A 15,261-nucleotide genomic window follows, 5' to 3' on the forward strand; every position below is an offset into this window, starting at 1 on the left:
TGCAACACGAGAACTTCGTGAAGCATGCACAAGTATCAACAGCCGAATGGACCAAGCAGAAGAAAGGATATCAGAGGTCGAAGATCAACTCAATGAAATAAAACGAGAAGGCAAGACTGGAGAAAAAAGGGTAAAAAGGAATGAACAAAGTCTCCAAGAAATGTGGGACTATGTGAAAAGACCTAATCTACGTTTGATAGGCGTACCCGAATGCGACGAAGAGAATGAATCCAAGATGGAAAATACTCTTCAGGATATTATCCAGGAAAACTTCCCCAACCTAGCAAGGCAGGCAAACATTCAAGTCCAGGAAATACAGAGAACACCACAAAGATATTCGTCAAGAAGAGCAACCCCAAGGCACATAATCGTCAGATTCACCAGGGTCGAAATGAAGGAGAAAATACTAAGGGCAGCCAGAGAGAAAGGTCGGGTTACCCATAAAGGGAAGCCCATCAGACTCACAGCAGATCTCTCAGCAGAAACCCTACGAGCCAGAAGAGAGTGGGGGCCAATATTCAACATCCTTAAAGAAAAGAACTTTCAACCCCGAATCTCCCATCCAGCCACACTAAGCTTCATAAGTGAAGGAAAAATAAAATCCTTTGGGAACATGCAAGTACTAAGAGATTTCGTCACCACCAGGCCAGCTCTACAAGAGCTCCTGAAAGAGGCTCTACACATATAAAGGAACAACAAGTACCAGCTCAACTAAAGGGGAAAACAGCCAGCTAGCACCAAAATGGCAGTATCAAATTCACACATAACAATATTAACCCTAAATGTAAATGGACTAAATGCCCCAATCAAAAGACACAGAGTGGCAAATCGGATAAAAAGACAAAACCCATCGGTGTGCTGTGTCCAGGAAACCCATCTCACATGCAAGGATACACAAAGGCTCAAAATAAAGGGATGGAGGAAGATTTACCAAGCAAATGGAGAGCAAAAAAAAGCAGGAGTTGCAATTCTCATCTCTGATAAATTAGACTTTAAAGCAACAAAGATCATAAGAGACAAACAGGGACATTACATAATGGTAAAAGGATCAATGCAACAAGAAGAGCTAACGATCCTAAACATATATGCACCCAATACAGGAGCACCCAGACACATAAGGCAAGTTCTTAATGACTTACAAAGAGACTTAGACTCCCACACAATAATAGTGGGAGACTTTAACACCCCATTGTCAACATTAGACAGATCAACCAGACAGAAAATTAACAAGGATATCCAGGACTTGAACTCAGACCTGGACCAAGCAAACCTAATAGACATTTACAGAACTCTCCACCCCAAATCCACAGAATATACATTCTTCTCAGCACCACATCACACCTACTCTAAAATTGACCACATAATTGGGAGTAAATCACTCCTCAGCAAATGCAAAAGAACGGAAATCCTAACAAACAGTCTCTCAGACCACAGTGCAATCAAGTTAGAACTCAGAATTCAAAAACTAACTCAGAACCGCACAGCTTCATGGAAACTGAACAACTTGCTCTTGAATGTTGACTGGATAAACAATGAAATGAAGGCAGAAATAAAGATGTTCTTCGAAACCAACGAGAATGAAGACACAACATACCAGAATCTCTGGGACACATTTAAAGCAGTCTCTAGAGGAAAATATATAGCAATAAGTGCCCACATGAGAAGCATGGAGAGATCAAAAATTGACACCCTATCGTCAAAACTGAAAGAGCTAGAGGAGCAAGATCAAAAAAACTCAAAGTCTAGCAGAAGACAAGAAATAGCTAAGATCAGAGCAGAACTGAAGGAGATAGAGACACAAAAAACCCTTCAAAAAATCAATAAATCCAGGAGCTGGTTTTTTGAAAAGATCAACAAAATAGACAGACCACTAGCCAGATTAATAAAAAAGAAAAGAGAGAATAACCAAATTGATGCAATAAAAAACAATAAAGGGGATATCACCACAGATTCCACAGAAATTCAAACCATCATCAGAGATTATTACAAACAACTCTATGCACACAAACTAATAAACCTGGAAGAAATGGATAAATTCCTGGACACTTGCCTACTGCCAAGCCTAAACCAGGAAGAAGCCGAAACCCTGAACAGACCCATAACAAGGTCTGAAGTTGAGGTAGCAATTAAGAGCTTACCACCCAAAAAAAGCCCAGGTCCAGATGGGTTCACAGCTGAATTCTACCAGACATACAAAGAGGAGCTGGTACCATTTCTTCTGAAACTATTCCAAACAATACAAAAAGAGGGAATTCTTCCCAAATCATTTTATGAGACCAACATCATCCTGATTCCAAAACCCGGCAGAGACTCAACAAGAAAAGAAAACTTCAGGCCAATATCCATGATGAACATAGATGCAAAAATCTTCAATAAAATACTGACAAGCCGATTGCAACAGCACATCAAAAAGCTTATCCACCATGATGAAGTAGGCTTCATCCCAGGGATGCAAGGCTGGTTCAACATACGCAAGTCTATAAACGTAATCCACCACATAAACAGAACTAAAGACAAAAACCACATGATTATCTCAATTGATGCAGAGAAGGCCTTTGACAAAATTCAACAGCCCTTTATGCTAAAAACACTCAATAAGCTAGGTATCAATGGAACGTATCTCAAAATAATAAAAGCTACTTATGACAAACCAACAGCCAATATCATCCTGAATGGGCAAAAACTGGAAGCATTCCCCTTGAAATGTGGCACCAGACAAGGATGCCCACTCTCACCACTGCTATTCAATATAGTATTAGAAGTTCTAGCCAGAGCAATCAGGCAAGAAAAAGAAATAAAGGGCATTCAAATAGGAAAGGAGGAAGTCAAATTGTCTCTATTTGCAGACGACATGATTGTATATCTAGAAGACCCCATCGTCTCAGCCCCAAACCTCCTCAAACTGATAAGTTCAGCAAAGTCTCAGGATACAAAATCAATGTACAAAAATCACATGCATTACTATACACCAGTAACAGACTTAAAGAGAGCCAAATCAAGAACAAACTTCCATTCACAATTGCCACAAAGAGAATAAAATACCTAGGAATACAACTAACAAGGAATGTAAAGGACCTCTTCAAGGAGAACTACAAGCCACTGCTCAACGAAATAAGAGAGGACACAAACAGATGGAGAAACATCCCATGTTCATGGTTAGGAAGAATCAATATCGTGAAAATGGCCATACTGCCCAAAGTAATTTACAGATTCAATGCTATCCCCATCAAGCTACCAATGACCTTCTTTGCAGAACTGGAAAAAACCACCTTAAACTTCATATGGAACCAAAAGAGAGCCCGCATAGCCAAGTCAATTCTAAGCAAAAAGAACAAAGCGGGGGGCATCACAATACCAGACTTCAAACTATACTACAAGGCTACGGTAATCAAAACAGCATGGTACTGGTACCAAAACAGAGATATAGACCAATGGAACAGAACAGAGGTCTCGGAGGCAACACAACCTTTCTACAACCATCTGATCTTTGACAAACCAAACAAAAACAAGCAATGGGGAAAGGATTCCCTGTTCAATAAATGGTGTTGGGAAAGCTGGCTAGCCATGTGCAGAAAGCAGAAACTGGACCCCTTCCTGACACCTTACACTAAAATTAACTCCAGATGGATTAAAGACTTAAACATAAGACCTAACACCATAAAAACCCTAGAAGAAAATCTAGGCAAAACCATTCAGGACATAGGTGTAGGCAAGGACTTCATGACCAAAACGCCAAACGCATTGACAACAAAAGCCAAAATAGACAAATGGGACCTAATCAAACTCCACAGCTTCTGCACAGCAAAAGAAACAATCATTAGAGTGAATCGGCAACCAACAGATTGGGAAAAAATTTTTGCAGTTTACCCATCTGACAAAGGGCTGATATCCAAAATTTACAAAGAACTAAAGCAGATTTACAAGAAAAAAACTAACAAGCCCATTCAAAAGTGGGCAAAGGATATGAACAGACACTTCTCAAAAGAAGACATACGTGAGGCCAACAAACATATGAAAAAATGCTCATCATCACTGGTCATCAGAGAAATGCAAATCAAAACTACATTGAGATACCATCTCACGCCGGTTAGAATGGCGATCATTAAAAAATCTGGAGACAACAGATGCTGGAGAGGATGTGGAGAAATAGGAACACTTTTGCACTGTTGGTGGGAGTGTAAATTAGTTCAACCATTGTGGAAGACAGTGTGGCGATTCCTCAAGGACCTAGAATTAGGAATTCCATTTGACCCAGCAATCCCATTACTGGGTATATATCCAAAGGATTACAAATCGTTCTACTATAAGGACACGTGTACACGAATGTTCATTGCAGCACTGTTTACAATAGCAAAGACCTGGAACCAACCCAAATGCCCTTCGACGATAGACTGGATAGGGAAAATGTGGCACATATACACCATGGAATATTATGCAGCCATCAAAAACGATGAGTTTGTGTCCTTTGTAGGGACATGGATGAACCTGGAAACCATCATTCTCAGCAAACTGACAGAAGAGCAGAAGATCAAACACCGCATGTTCTCACTCATAGGTGGGTGTTGAACAATGAGAACACATGGACACAGGGAGGGGAGCACTACACACTGGGGTCAGTTGGGGGGAAATAGGGGAGGGACGGTGGGGGGTGGGAAGCTGGGGAGAGATAGTAAGGGGAGAAATGCCAGATGTAGGTGATGGGGAGGAAGACAGCGAATCACACTGCCACGTGTGTTCCTATGCAACAATTTTGCATGTTCTTCACATGTACCCCAAAACCTAAAATGCAATAAAATAAATAAATGGGAAAAAAAAAAAAGAAAAAGCAAAAAAAAAAAAAAAAAAGAAGACACACAAATTGCCATGAGGCAAATGAAAAAGTTCTCCACATCATTAATCATCAGACAATTGCAAATCAAAACTAAAATGAGATATTATCTCACCCCAGTTGAAATGGTTTTTATCCAAAAGACAGGCAATAACAAATGCTGGTGAAGATGTAGAGAAAAGGGAATCCTCATACACTGCTGGTGGGAATACAAATCAGTACACACACTATGGAGAACAGTGGGTGGTTCCTCAGTAAACTAAAATTAGAAACGCCATAAAATCCAGCAATCCCACTGCTAGGTATATATCCAAAATTAAAGGAAATCAGTACATTGAAGAGATATCTGCATTCCCATGTTTATTGCAGTACTATTCACAATAGCCAAGATTTGAAAGCAACCTAAGTGTCCATCAACAGGTGAATAAATAAGGATAATGTGGTGTGTATACATAATGGAGCACTACTCAGTCATAAATAACAATGAGATCCTGTCATTTGCAACAACATGAATGTAACTGGAGGTCATTATGTTAAGTCAAATAAGCCAGGCACAGAAAGACAAACATCATATATTCTTACTTATTTGCTGGAGGTAAAATTTAGAACAATTGAAATCATGGTGATAAAGAGTAAAGAGATGGTTACCAGAGGCTGGAAAGAGTAGTGTATTTCTTATAATCAAAGTGCAATAAGCCAAAATATCAATGTGGCAAATAAGTATTGAGCTGTTCTTTGGATATTAAAGTAAACGAAACCTAGTAAAGAAGTAGTCAGAACATTCTTCATCATAATTGAATGATATTGTTCTATAAATAAAAAGTAAATTAAGAAATAAATTTTATTTAAATTAGCATCAAAAAGAGTAATAAACTTAGGAAAAAAAGTGAAGAAATGGAAGTTTTCTCTACTGAAAAGTAGATAATATTGTGGAAAAAAATTTGAAAAGATTAATTAGTGAAAAATCATCACATATTCATGGATCAGAAAGCATAATATTAATATGAAGTACTAATGCATGGTATGACATGAATGAACCTTGAAAACATTATACTAATTGAAAGAAGACAGTCTCAAATTGTCCATATCATATGACTCCATTTATATTAAACTGCAGAAAATATAAATCTATAGAGATAGAAAGTAGATTAGTGGTTACTTAGTGCCAGGATAGGAGGCGCCATGTGCTAATGGGTATAAGGTTCATTTTTGAGGTGATTAAATGTTCTAAAATTAGATTGTTGTGATGCTGGAACAACTCTGTGAATATATTAGAAACCAGTGAATTCACACTCTTTTTTTTCTTTTCTTTTTTTTTTTTTTTTTTTTTTGAGGTAGAGCTTCGCTCTTGTTGCCCAGGCTGGAGTGCAATGGCATGATCTTGGCTCACTGCAACCTCTGCCTCCTGGGTTCAAGTGATTCTCCTGCCTCAGCCTCCCAAGTAGCTAGGATCACAGGCACTTGCCACCATGCCCAGCTAATTTTTGTATTTTTAGTAGAGACAGGGTTTCACCATGTTGGCCAGGCTGGTCTGGAACTCCCGACCTCAGGCGACCCACCTGCCTCGTCCTCCCAAAGTGCTGGGATTACAGAATGTGTGAATTTTGTATTATGTAATTTATGTCTTATTCAAATTATTTAAAACTGATCCCTGCTAACTCTACTCACTCAACACAGATTACCAATATTTAAAAAAAAAAAAAAAAAAAAAAAACTTGAATATTTTCCTGAGAGTCATTTTGACCAAGTCACTCAATCTTCAAGGCTCTCATTTTCCTCAGGTAAAATAACATTCGTGTTGGTTTAAGATGCCATGATATTTAAAGTTTCTATCATTATTAAACTTTCATTTTTTTTTAACAAAAGCACTGAAGTCCACAAGTAATAAAGGAAGTTGGAAGACACCACCAAGGCACTTTTTCTAATAGAAATATATTGTGCTTATAAAGATTTTTAAAAGGAAGTTTACCAAAGTGCTTTACTTCTATTAATTCCAAAGACCTTCTAAAATCCATGAGAGATGGAAATGCAATTAATTATCAAGCCACAATAATAATTGAAATGATAAATGCTGTATTTATATAGCACCTTTCTTCCAAAGTGCTTCAAAAGTTGATCATTAATAAACTTTAATCACAACAGCACCCTTGTGATAAGCAGGCAATCTGACATAGAGGTAATATGAAAAGTGAATTGCACTTTGGAGGGAGACCAATATGATTGCAATCTGGCTCCATGTGTGAGGTTAGCCTGGAGAGTTTTCGAAATGGAACTTGACTGTAGTATCTTGTTATAGCCACATCCTGCCAGTTTCCTTAATACCACTTCAACCTTTAATATTATATTCCCAAGAGGCTCCCCAAAAGAGCTGATTTTAACTTCTTAGCATTCTTTAGGACTTCTTCAATTTGTGCTCTGTTTTCTAGATTGGTTATTATCCTCAGGATAATTATCCTCAAGAAGTATTATCTCGACTTGAAGATAAGTGGTGTAACACAGAAAAGAGTCAGCTATCTCTGTTATATAGTTTCACAGTCAGAAATCCAAGATAATTGTTTTTTTTTTCCTCACAGTTTCATAACTAGAAGGTTGACAAAATAACCACAGATTCTAAGTTCTGATACAAGAATGTTGGTGATAGAGCTTCAGCAACACCTTGGAGGCTAAAACTCCATGGATTCAACTTCCTCAGGCTGCCTTGGTTTTCCATATGAACTAACTAAAGAAAAAGTTGGGGTAAAGTGATACTCCAAGTGTTCTCCACCATATTCTCTCAAGTCAGATTGGCTTACTGAGGTCTAGTATAATATAACATTGGGCTTTTAATAGTTGTAATGAAGGTGATAGCTTACTTCCAGTCTTTTTTTAGCCAATACTACGTGCTATATATTCCTCAAGTAACCTGTGATAATTGTGGTCTGTGCAAAATTTTACTTGAAATGCAATGTAAATTAGACCTAGACTAGCAGAGTTTCATTAACTTTCCAACTATGAGTTCATATGTATAAGAAGTTTATGTGCCGGGAAAGGTACAAAGAACCTTGCATAGATTTTTTTCATTTCATGTCACAAGATTCCTGTGAAGTCGGAAGTAGTAACCACATTATACAAATAAATAAACTGTTACACAAAGAGGATCAGCCACTGGCTAGACCTCCTTATCTGTTTACAAGTAGAAAGTGGCAGAGCTTGAATTTGAATCTCAGTCTGTCCAGGCTCTAAGCCCATACTCTAAATTGTTATGTCAGGTTGCCTTTCTTTGAAGAAGATTACTATTCATACAATAGTTGCTAAATTTCGTTGCACTCAGAAGGTTCTTTTATTTAAAAAAAAATTGTTTCTTTAAAAGTTCTGTCAGAAAAAATTGAGACTACATAAAGGTAAAATCACAGGTTAAATTATCCTTAAGGGAGTGGTGGGTTTTAAAAAGTATTAAAATTAAACCTTGCATTCTCAGGCCTCCCACTAAGTCAGATACAGTTGAAATAGTTATGCTGTATGGAAAATCAGAAAATATGATAAATGATAGATTGCTGAGCTAGAATTCTGGTTCTGTCATTTACTAGCTGTGTAATCCTAGCCAAGCAATTGAAATATGGATAAAATGCCTGTCAGTCCAAATCATCATGAAGATTAAATGAGATTGGTTATATAAAGTGACCAATGGTCCCAGCACACAGTCTGCCCTCAACAAATGGTGTTATTGTTATTATTATTATTAAGAACAAAATTGAAGGGATAAAGAAATACAAAAGAGTAGATGAATGAAGGAGGGGGGTGTAGAGGATCTTAAAGGTATGATTTAATGTTACTCTAAGCATGCTTCAGTAAAGAGCACATACATAAAAATGAGTCAATTCTCAATAAACAATGACTATTAATGATGATGATGGAGTTCATGTATTAGGGCCAGATGCCAGAGGGATATTTCCTCTACTGTGTTACTATTTTTCATTTTGAAGGAGGGCGCTGTAAGTTGGAGGGAGTTCAAAGAAGATGGTTCCTTAAATTGGTTGAGAACAGCCTGGAAGCATCTTAAATCCAGACAAATTTTAAGTATTCTGGTTGAAAAGATAAGAGGTCCTAGGCCAGGCGCGGTGGCTCATGCCTCTAATCCTAGCACTTTGGGAGGCCAAAGAGGACAGATCACCTGAGGTCAGGAGTTCAAGACCAGCCTGGTGAACATGGTGAAACCTTGTCTCTACTAAAAATACAAAAATTAGCTGGGCGTCGTGGCGCATGCCTGTAGTCCCAGCTGCTGGAGAGGCTGAGGCAGGAGAATCGCTTGAACCCAGGAGTGGAGGTTGCAGTAAGCCAATAATGTGCCTCTGCACTCCAGCCTGGGCGACAGAGCGAGATTCCATCTGAAAAAAATAAAAAAGAAAGGAAAGGAAAAGATAAGAAGTCCTGGCCAGAAGCAAGGAAAAATGGCAAACACCCAAGCTCCACTATTCAAATTCTCTAAAGCAGATTTTTCAGAGGGAATTATCTATAGGTTAAGAGATTCTGAGGTAGGCTTATAACTCACTATTAATGTGATTATTTGAAGCATACCTGAGCAATTGAATATATGAAAAATAAATAACAACTATTTTGTGCGCAGGTCTAAAATTGCTGTCATTCTTACTCTGAATATGTCTTTTCCCTATAAACATTTTTAAATGATGATTTGACTACTATCTCATTTAATGTTTTAATAAAGCATTTACATTTATAAAAAGCATTTGGCTGAGTTACCATAGCCTCTGACTTATCAGCCATCAGCATCTAAAGAAATGATTGACTTGCCTGAATATGTACCAGGGAAGTCACCACTCATCTAGTGATAGCTTGCCCAAATGCAACTAAAAACCATTACAGGAATAATCTATGTTCAAGAGCATGAGCCTGACCAATTTAACCCTATTTTAGTGATGGAAAATTCCATGCTTTCCATGAAGCTCCCAATTCCTGAACAAAATCATTTTAAATGCCAGGAAAAAACTGCTGTGCTATAAAAATGACTATATTCCATGAAAAAAAGACCTCATCATTTAAAAGCATGACAAGGACAGCACAAGATTCTTCAAGGAGTTAACCCCAAACCACCACTTTGAAGCAAAATCTCACATTATTTCAATATATGAGTTAAATAATCCTGGTCCCAAATCTAACTGGATACAAACACAGTTTTTAAAACCTTTATAAAATAAATTTACACATTACCTGGTAATTGTTTTGGTTTTGTGATAATCTCAGTTGGCTTGATGATGCAAAATGAGGAGAAAAATTACTCCGTAATGGATTTGTATTACTGTACATTGTACTAGATGCTGTATGTAATGAGGTCCGTGGTGTCAAATGGTAGTTTCTGTTTTGATACAGTACATTGTCTGACATATCTCTAATATTCGCCACTTGCGAATTTGGCATATTTCTTCCTGGTCCGGGCAAGGTTGTACTTTGGTTCTCAGCTCGAAGGGAACTGCCACTTTCATAAAATCTTGAATAGCTTGGTATCTGTGCTCTCATAGATGCCAACTCTTCCTCTCTGGCATATTCATCCTCAGCATCTCCAGTCTCCATTGCAATGGACAAAGAATTTCCTTCTGCTGAATTAGGCTTCTGTGGTGCATTTCCTCCCAGAATTCTCTGGGGGTAATCGCTAACTGCCAATGAAAACACTTCACGGATTTCCAAGTTTTGTGTTCTACAGTAAGGGTCTCTAATAGTTGACTTTTGCCCACATAAGTTATGTAATGCTGGACCTGTGTGTTCAGGCTTATATGACCTTTTAATCCCAACTGGTTCAATTTTACAAGGTCGGTGGCATACGGAAGGCTTTTGAGGTACTGTCATTTCAGAAGCTTGTACTGAAGAGTTTCCATAGTTTTTCTTCGTGTGATTGAATACTGAGTTTCCAGCATTTACCACACTTGTCTGTCTTGACAAAATAATTGTTTTTTCACCTAGGAGTAGGGAAGCATTTTTACAGTGTGCTACTTGTCTTTGAACAGGAATGTGCAACTGAAACTCAGTATCATTTTTAGTGGCTGTTTTCTGAATAGGAATTTTGTGTGCTTCTGTAATTTGTGTGTCTGTATGTTTGTTTGTTCCTTGCCTACTTGATGAACTGGCTGGACTATATATACCAGTTACAATGACATCATTATTGGCAGATGTCCAAGAAGACTGCTGGCTTGAGGGTCGAGCAATATTAACCACATTTCTTACTGTAATGTCTGGAGCTGACAAAGAGGTTCCTGTTGCTGCTGTTCCAGATTCAGAGTTCTTACTACTCATCTTTCTTCTCTTATTGCCAACCCACGTCTGGAAGGATAAAACATGGTATTAAGAAAAAAAAAATTAAAAAAAAAACAAGAAGAAACAAATTTTAGGTGATACATTATATTTTCATTTGTCTTGGAATCAAGGCATACAGAAAGGTAAAAGAAAAAGATAAAATAACAGAAAAACTGACTAAAGTATAAGGGATAAGATGATCAGGAACTCACACTTAGTAAGACCTTCAGACTTTGAGAACAGAGTGTATTATTTTTTCTGTCCTCAAAACCCATCCAATTAATATATATCAAAAAACCTCAAAATGTTTATACATTTTGACATAGTAAATACATTTATAGTAATTTATCCTAAAATAATCACAAATGTAGATAAAGTTTATATGCATGATGTTCATCATATATTTATTTATAATACAGAAAAATTTAAAACATACTAAAGGTAGGCTATTTAATGGCATTAAGAAATGCTCATAGTGTTGTTAAACAAATGTAATGTACATTCACAATCTTTAGGCTTTTCTATTTCCATTTTATAAATATATCATAATTTGCTTAATTTCATACTACCATATTTTTCTTACTTTTTCTTAATTATTCTTAATTTCATACTACCATATTATTCTTAGAAATATTCTTTATTATAAGTCATATTGCAATATACTTCATCTCAGACGTATTTTTGTAATGCTGCTCTATTAAAATGTAATACTAAAAAAAAGAAATGCTAGGCTCTGATATTTTCAAAGTGCCCTCCAATGTATGAGTTCTGGTTTCCTCACACCCTTAACCAAGAGTTTACATTATCTTTTGATAGTCTTTACTAGTCCAAGAGTTAATAAAAAGTGTATAATTGCTGCTTTGATATGAATGTCTATGGTTGCAATAATACTTTCATAGAATTGCTTATCCATTACCTTTACCTATTTTTACATTGGGGTGTTTATCTTTTTTAATTGATTTGTAAGAGTAATTTTCTACTAAAGATGGTAATAGTTCTTTGTTACAAGTTGCAAATTTTTGTTTTCAGTTTGTCATTAATTTTAGTAGTTATTGTCTTCTTTACACTTTTCTCTACTTACCGAATTTTATACAATCAATATATATTTTGTAAACAGAATAAGATTATTAATAAAAATACTACTAGTGGTTGGCATTTAGGATTTGATTACAAAAGACATATTTTTAGTATAAGTGATTTATTATAATTATCTTAGTATTATTGTTCTGAGTCATAGTTCTTAAAGTATACAATAAGAAATATATTCCATAATGTGATTACTAAACTTAATTGCAAAAGCCATGCCATATTATAAACACCAAAGCACATTAATCTATTAAGAATTAAACAGGCCAGCCACAGTGGCTCATGCCTGTAACTCCAGCGCTTTCGGAAGCTGAGGCAGGAGGATCACTTGAGGCCAGGATTTTGAGAACAGCTTGGGCAAAATAATGAGACTCAGTCTCCACCAAAAATTTTCCTAAAAATGTAATTAAAATAAATGAATGAATGAAAACATTAAATGAACTAGCCTTGAACAAACATGGTTCAGAGTATATTTGTTTAAGTTTTGTATGAATGTATTTTGGAAGACCACATAAATTGTTCAATTTTCAATGTTTCCTGTACCTCTTACAAAATTTATAATTATATACAACATTAATATTGCTGTAGTACTATAAATAAAAGCTAATATGTATTGAACCCCCATTATGTGTTATATATATTTATATATAACAAAGGTTTTATGTTTTTTTATATATTAAAACTCCTTTGGTAGGCGTTATTTTTCTAATTGTGTAAATGAAGAAACTGAGGTTCGGAAATAATAAATAGATTGTGGAAGGATTCTGGGGGCAAGTGGGAAAGCAAAGATTTTGTCAATCCTACCTGACCTCAAGACACCTTAACCCTTCCACCACCCTATGTGTAGTGGTTAGAAACTCCTGAAAATAGTAATTTCTATTGGCCATTTTAGTTTTATAATTATTGTTTCTCCCATAAAGAAAATGTTTCACAAACTGTGGTGTTCCACTTTACTTCACGTGAGGCAGTGGGAATTTTAAACTCACTCTTACTTTCATGAAACAGTAGGAATGAGAATTACAAGCAGAAAGATGTAAGAATATAAATGTCACAGGAGACAGGGGAGAAAAACTAAAAGGTTTTAAACTATATACTAGAGAAAAACTTAAAACTAAAATGTAAAAAGTTGAACTTTACAAACATTCAAAATAAATTGCCGCATTATGGCTATTTAAGTAAAAATAACCTGTGAGAAGCATGATTTGTACACAATCTTTACAAAAACTATATAAGTACTACATTAAAAAAAATTAACGGGAAAGCATAGTGAAAATATAAAATATGACTTCTGGAGCGCAGCTCTGGGCCACGTAAAAAAAAAAACAACAACAACATAACCTACTTTGTTTTCTTCACACAATGTCTACCTTAACTCAGAATGTTTAAGGGTGATTTTAGTGCATTGCAAATTTATGGCTTTTTTATAAAGTTGTACAGTTTATACATACATATGCATATTATATATACTTATGTAGTTTAATAGATTTTTATATAATCTATACCTCAAAAAGTAAAATGCTGTAGAATAATATCCGTGTACATAAGAAATAGCTCTCTAGCAACCTAGCAACCTCCCTTGTCCAGAACACAACCAACATAGGTGTCACAAGATCCATGCACTTCACTACAACACCTAACCTTAAAACCCACTTTCTCTAATCAACAACAAAATAGAAAAAACAAAATAGAAGGGATATTGGTGACAGAGATTGCTGTTGGCAGGCACCCTGCCAGTACCAAAACTAAAATTGTTCACTAAACGTTGCTCACTAAAAAGGAGAAGTAAAATGATGTGAGAAAAACAGAAAACAGAAGCAATGTGAGAAATCACAAAATAGCAGTCTGAGGTCCTTTAATAAAAGAGAAAATAACTCCATATACCTTACCAAGTTATGAGAGTATTATTATTTTATGACACAGTATAATAACTGATTTCCATATAAAAACCCTGAGTCAAAAACTAAGGGTTCAATTATTTTTCACATTCTCAAAGAAAGTAGAAAAGCATATAAATAGGAAGGTATATAAGAAATATTTCCATTTAAAATGAAAATGAAGAAAACATATTGCCTGAAGTTTCCCAAAAGCTGAATTAAATTTTACTAAAATTTGTTCAGTTATTATCAATTAATATCAAAATATACCAAAGCTTATAAGATGTAAATGAGTCTCATTTATATTACACATTATAAGATGGGTCAAACAAAATTGATATGATTAGAATTTGGAGTTAGGAAGTAATAAAGTCATATTACATAGGAAAAAAAGGAAGAATAGTTATTCAGGTCACTATTTTTAGTGTCTATAAATTTACGTTTAGGTTCTCTGTTAGAAATTCACTGTCTCTAAAATTCTTTTTCTTTTTTTATATCTCCTTCTTTGTTTTCTTGTTTCTTTACCCCAGTATATTTATTTTTGCTTGATTTTTTATTTTTTTATTTTTATTTTTTATTTTTTATTTTTTTTTTTGAGACGGAGTTTCGCTCTTGTTACCCAGGCTGGAGTGCAATGGCGCGATCTCGGCTCACCGCAACCTCCGCCTCCCGGGTTCAGGCAATTCTCCTGCCTCAGCCTCCTGAGTAGCTGGGATTACAGGCACGCGCCACCATGCCCAGCTAATGTTTTGTAGTTTTAGTAGAGACGGGGTTTCACCATGTTGACCAGGATGGTCTCCATCTCTTGACCTCGTGATCCACCCGCCTCTGCCTCCCAAAGTGCTGGGATTACAGGCGTGAGCCACCGCGCCCGGCCGCTTGATGTTTTAACCTTTTAAGTTTTCTTTACATTGATATCAAGTTCTTAGTACAGTGAAATTTAAGGATTTTTTAAAGAAAAATAAAATAAATACTATATTAATAATAATAAAGAAAGATCTCTTTCAGTTAGAACATATAATCCTAGCAAAGTATCTGGGGAGGGGGGTAGGGTGTAGAGTGATGAGTCTACAAAAAATTCCTTTTTCCCTTTAACTGGAAAAGCCATCAAACTGTGTCAGGATTTAGATTAGGAAGACTGTATTTCCGTACAATTTACATTGGAATGGAGGGAATGAATACATTTTGTAC

At 36.0% G+C, this 15,261-nt stretch overlaps 1 protein-coding gene across 1 annotated transcript in view; it reads right to left on the reverse strand.

Moving 5' to 3' along the window:
* The window catches only part of HDX (highly divergent homeobox), a 175,507-nt gene that overhangs the window by 132,187 nt on the left and 28,059 nt on the right, over positions 1–15,261 (reverse strand). The window contains exon 3 of the mRNA XM_032251400.1: positions 10,034–11,137. Within this exon, the coding sequence (XP_032107291.1) occupies positions 10,034–11,137 (1,104 nt within the window). The remainder of the gene's footprint in view (positions 1–10,033; positions 11,138–15,261) is intronic.

This window comes from Sapajus apella, unplaced genomic scaffold (assembly GCF_009761245.1).
Source record: "Sapajus apella isolate SASKATOON/1434 unplaced genomic scaffold, GSC_monkey_1.0 scaffold75, whole genome shotgun sequence".
Taxonomy (NCBI): Eukaryota; Metazoa; Chordata; class Mammalia; order Primates; family Cebidae; genus Sapajus; species Sapajus apella.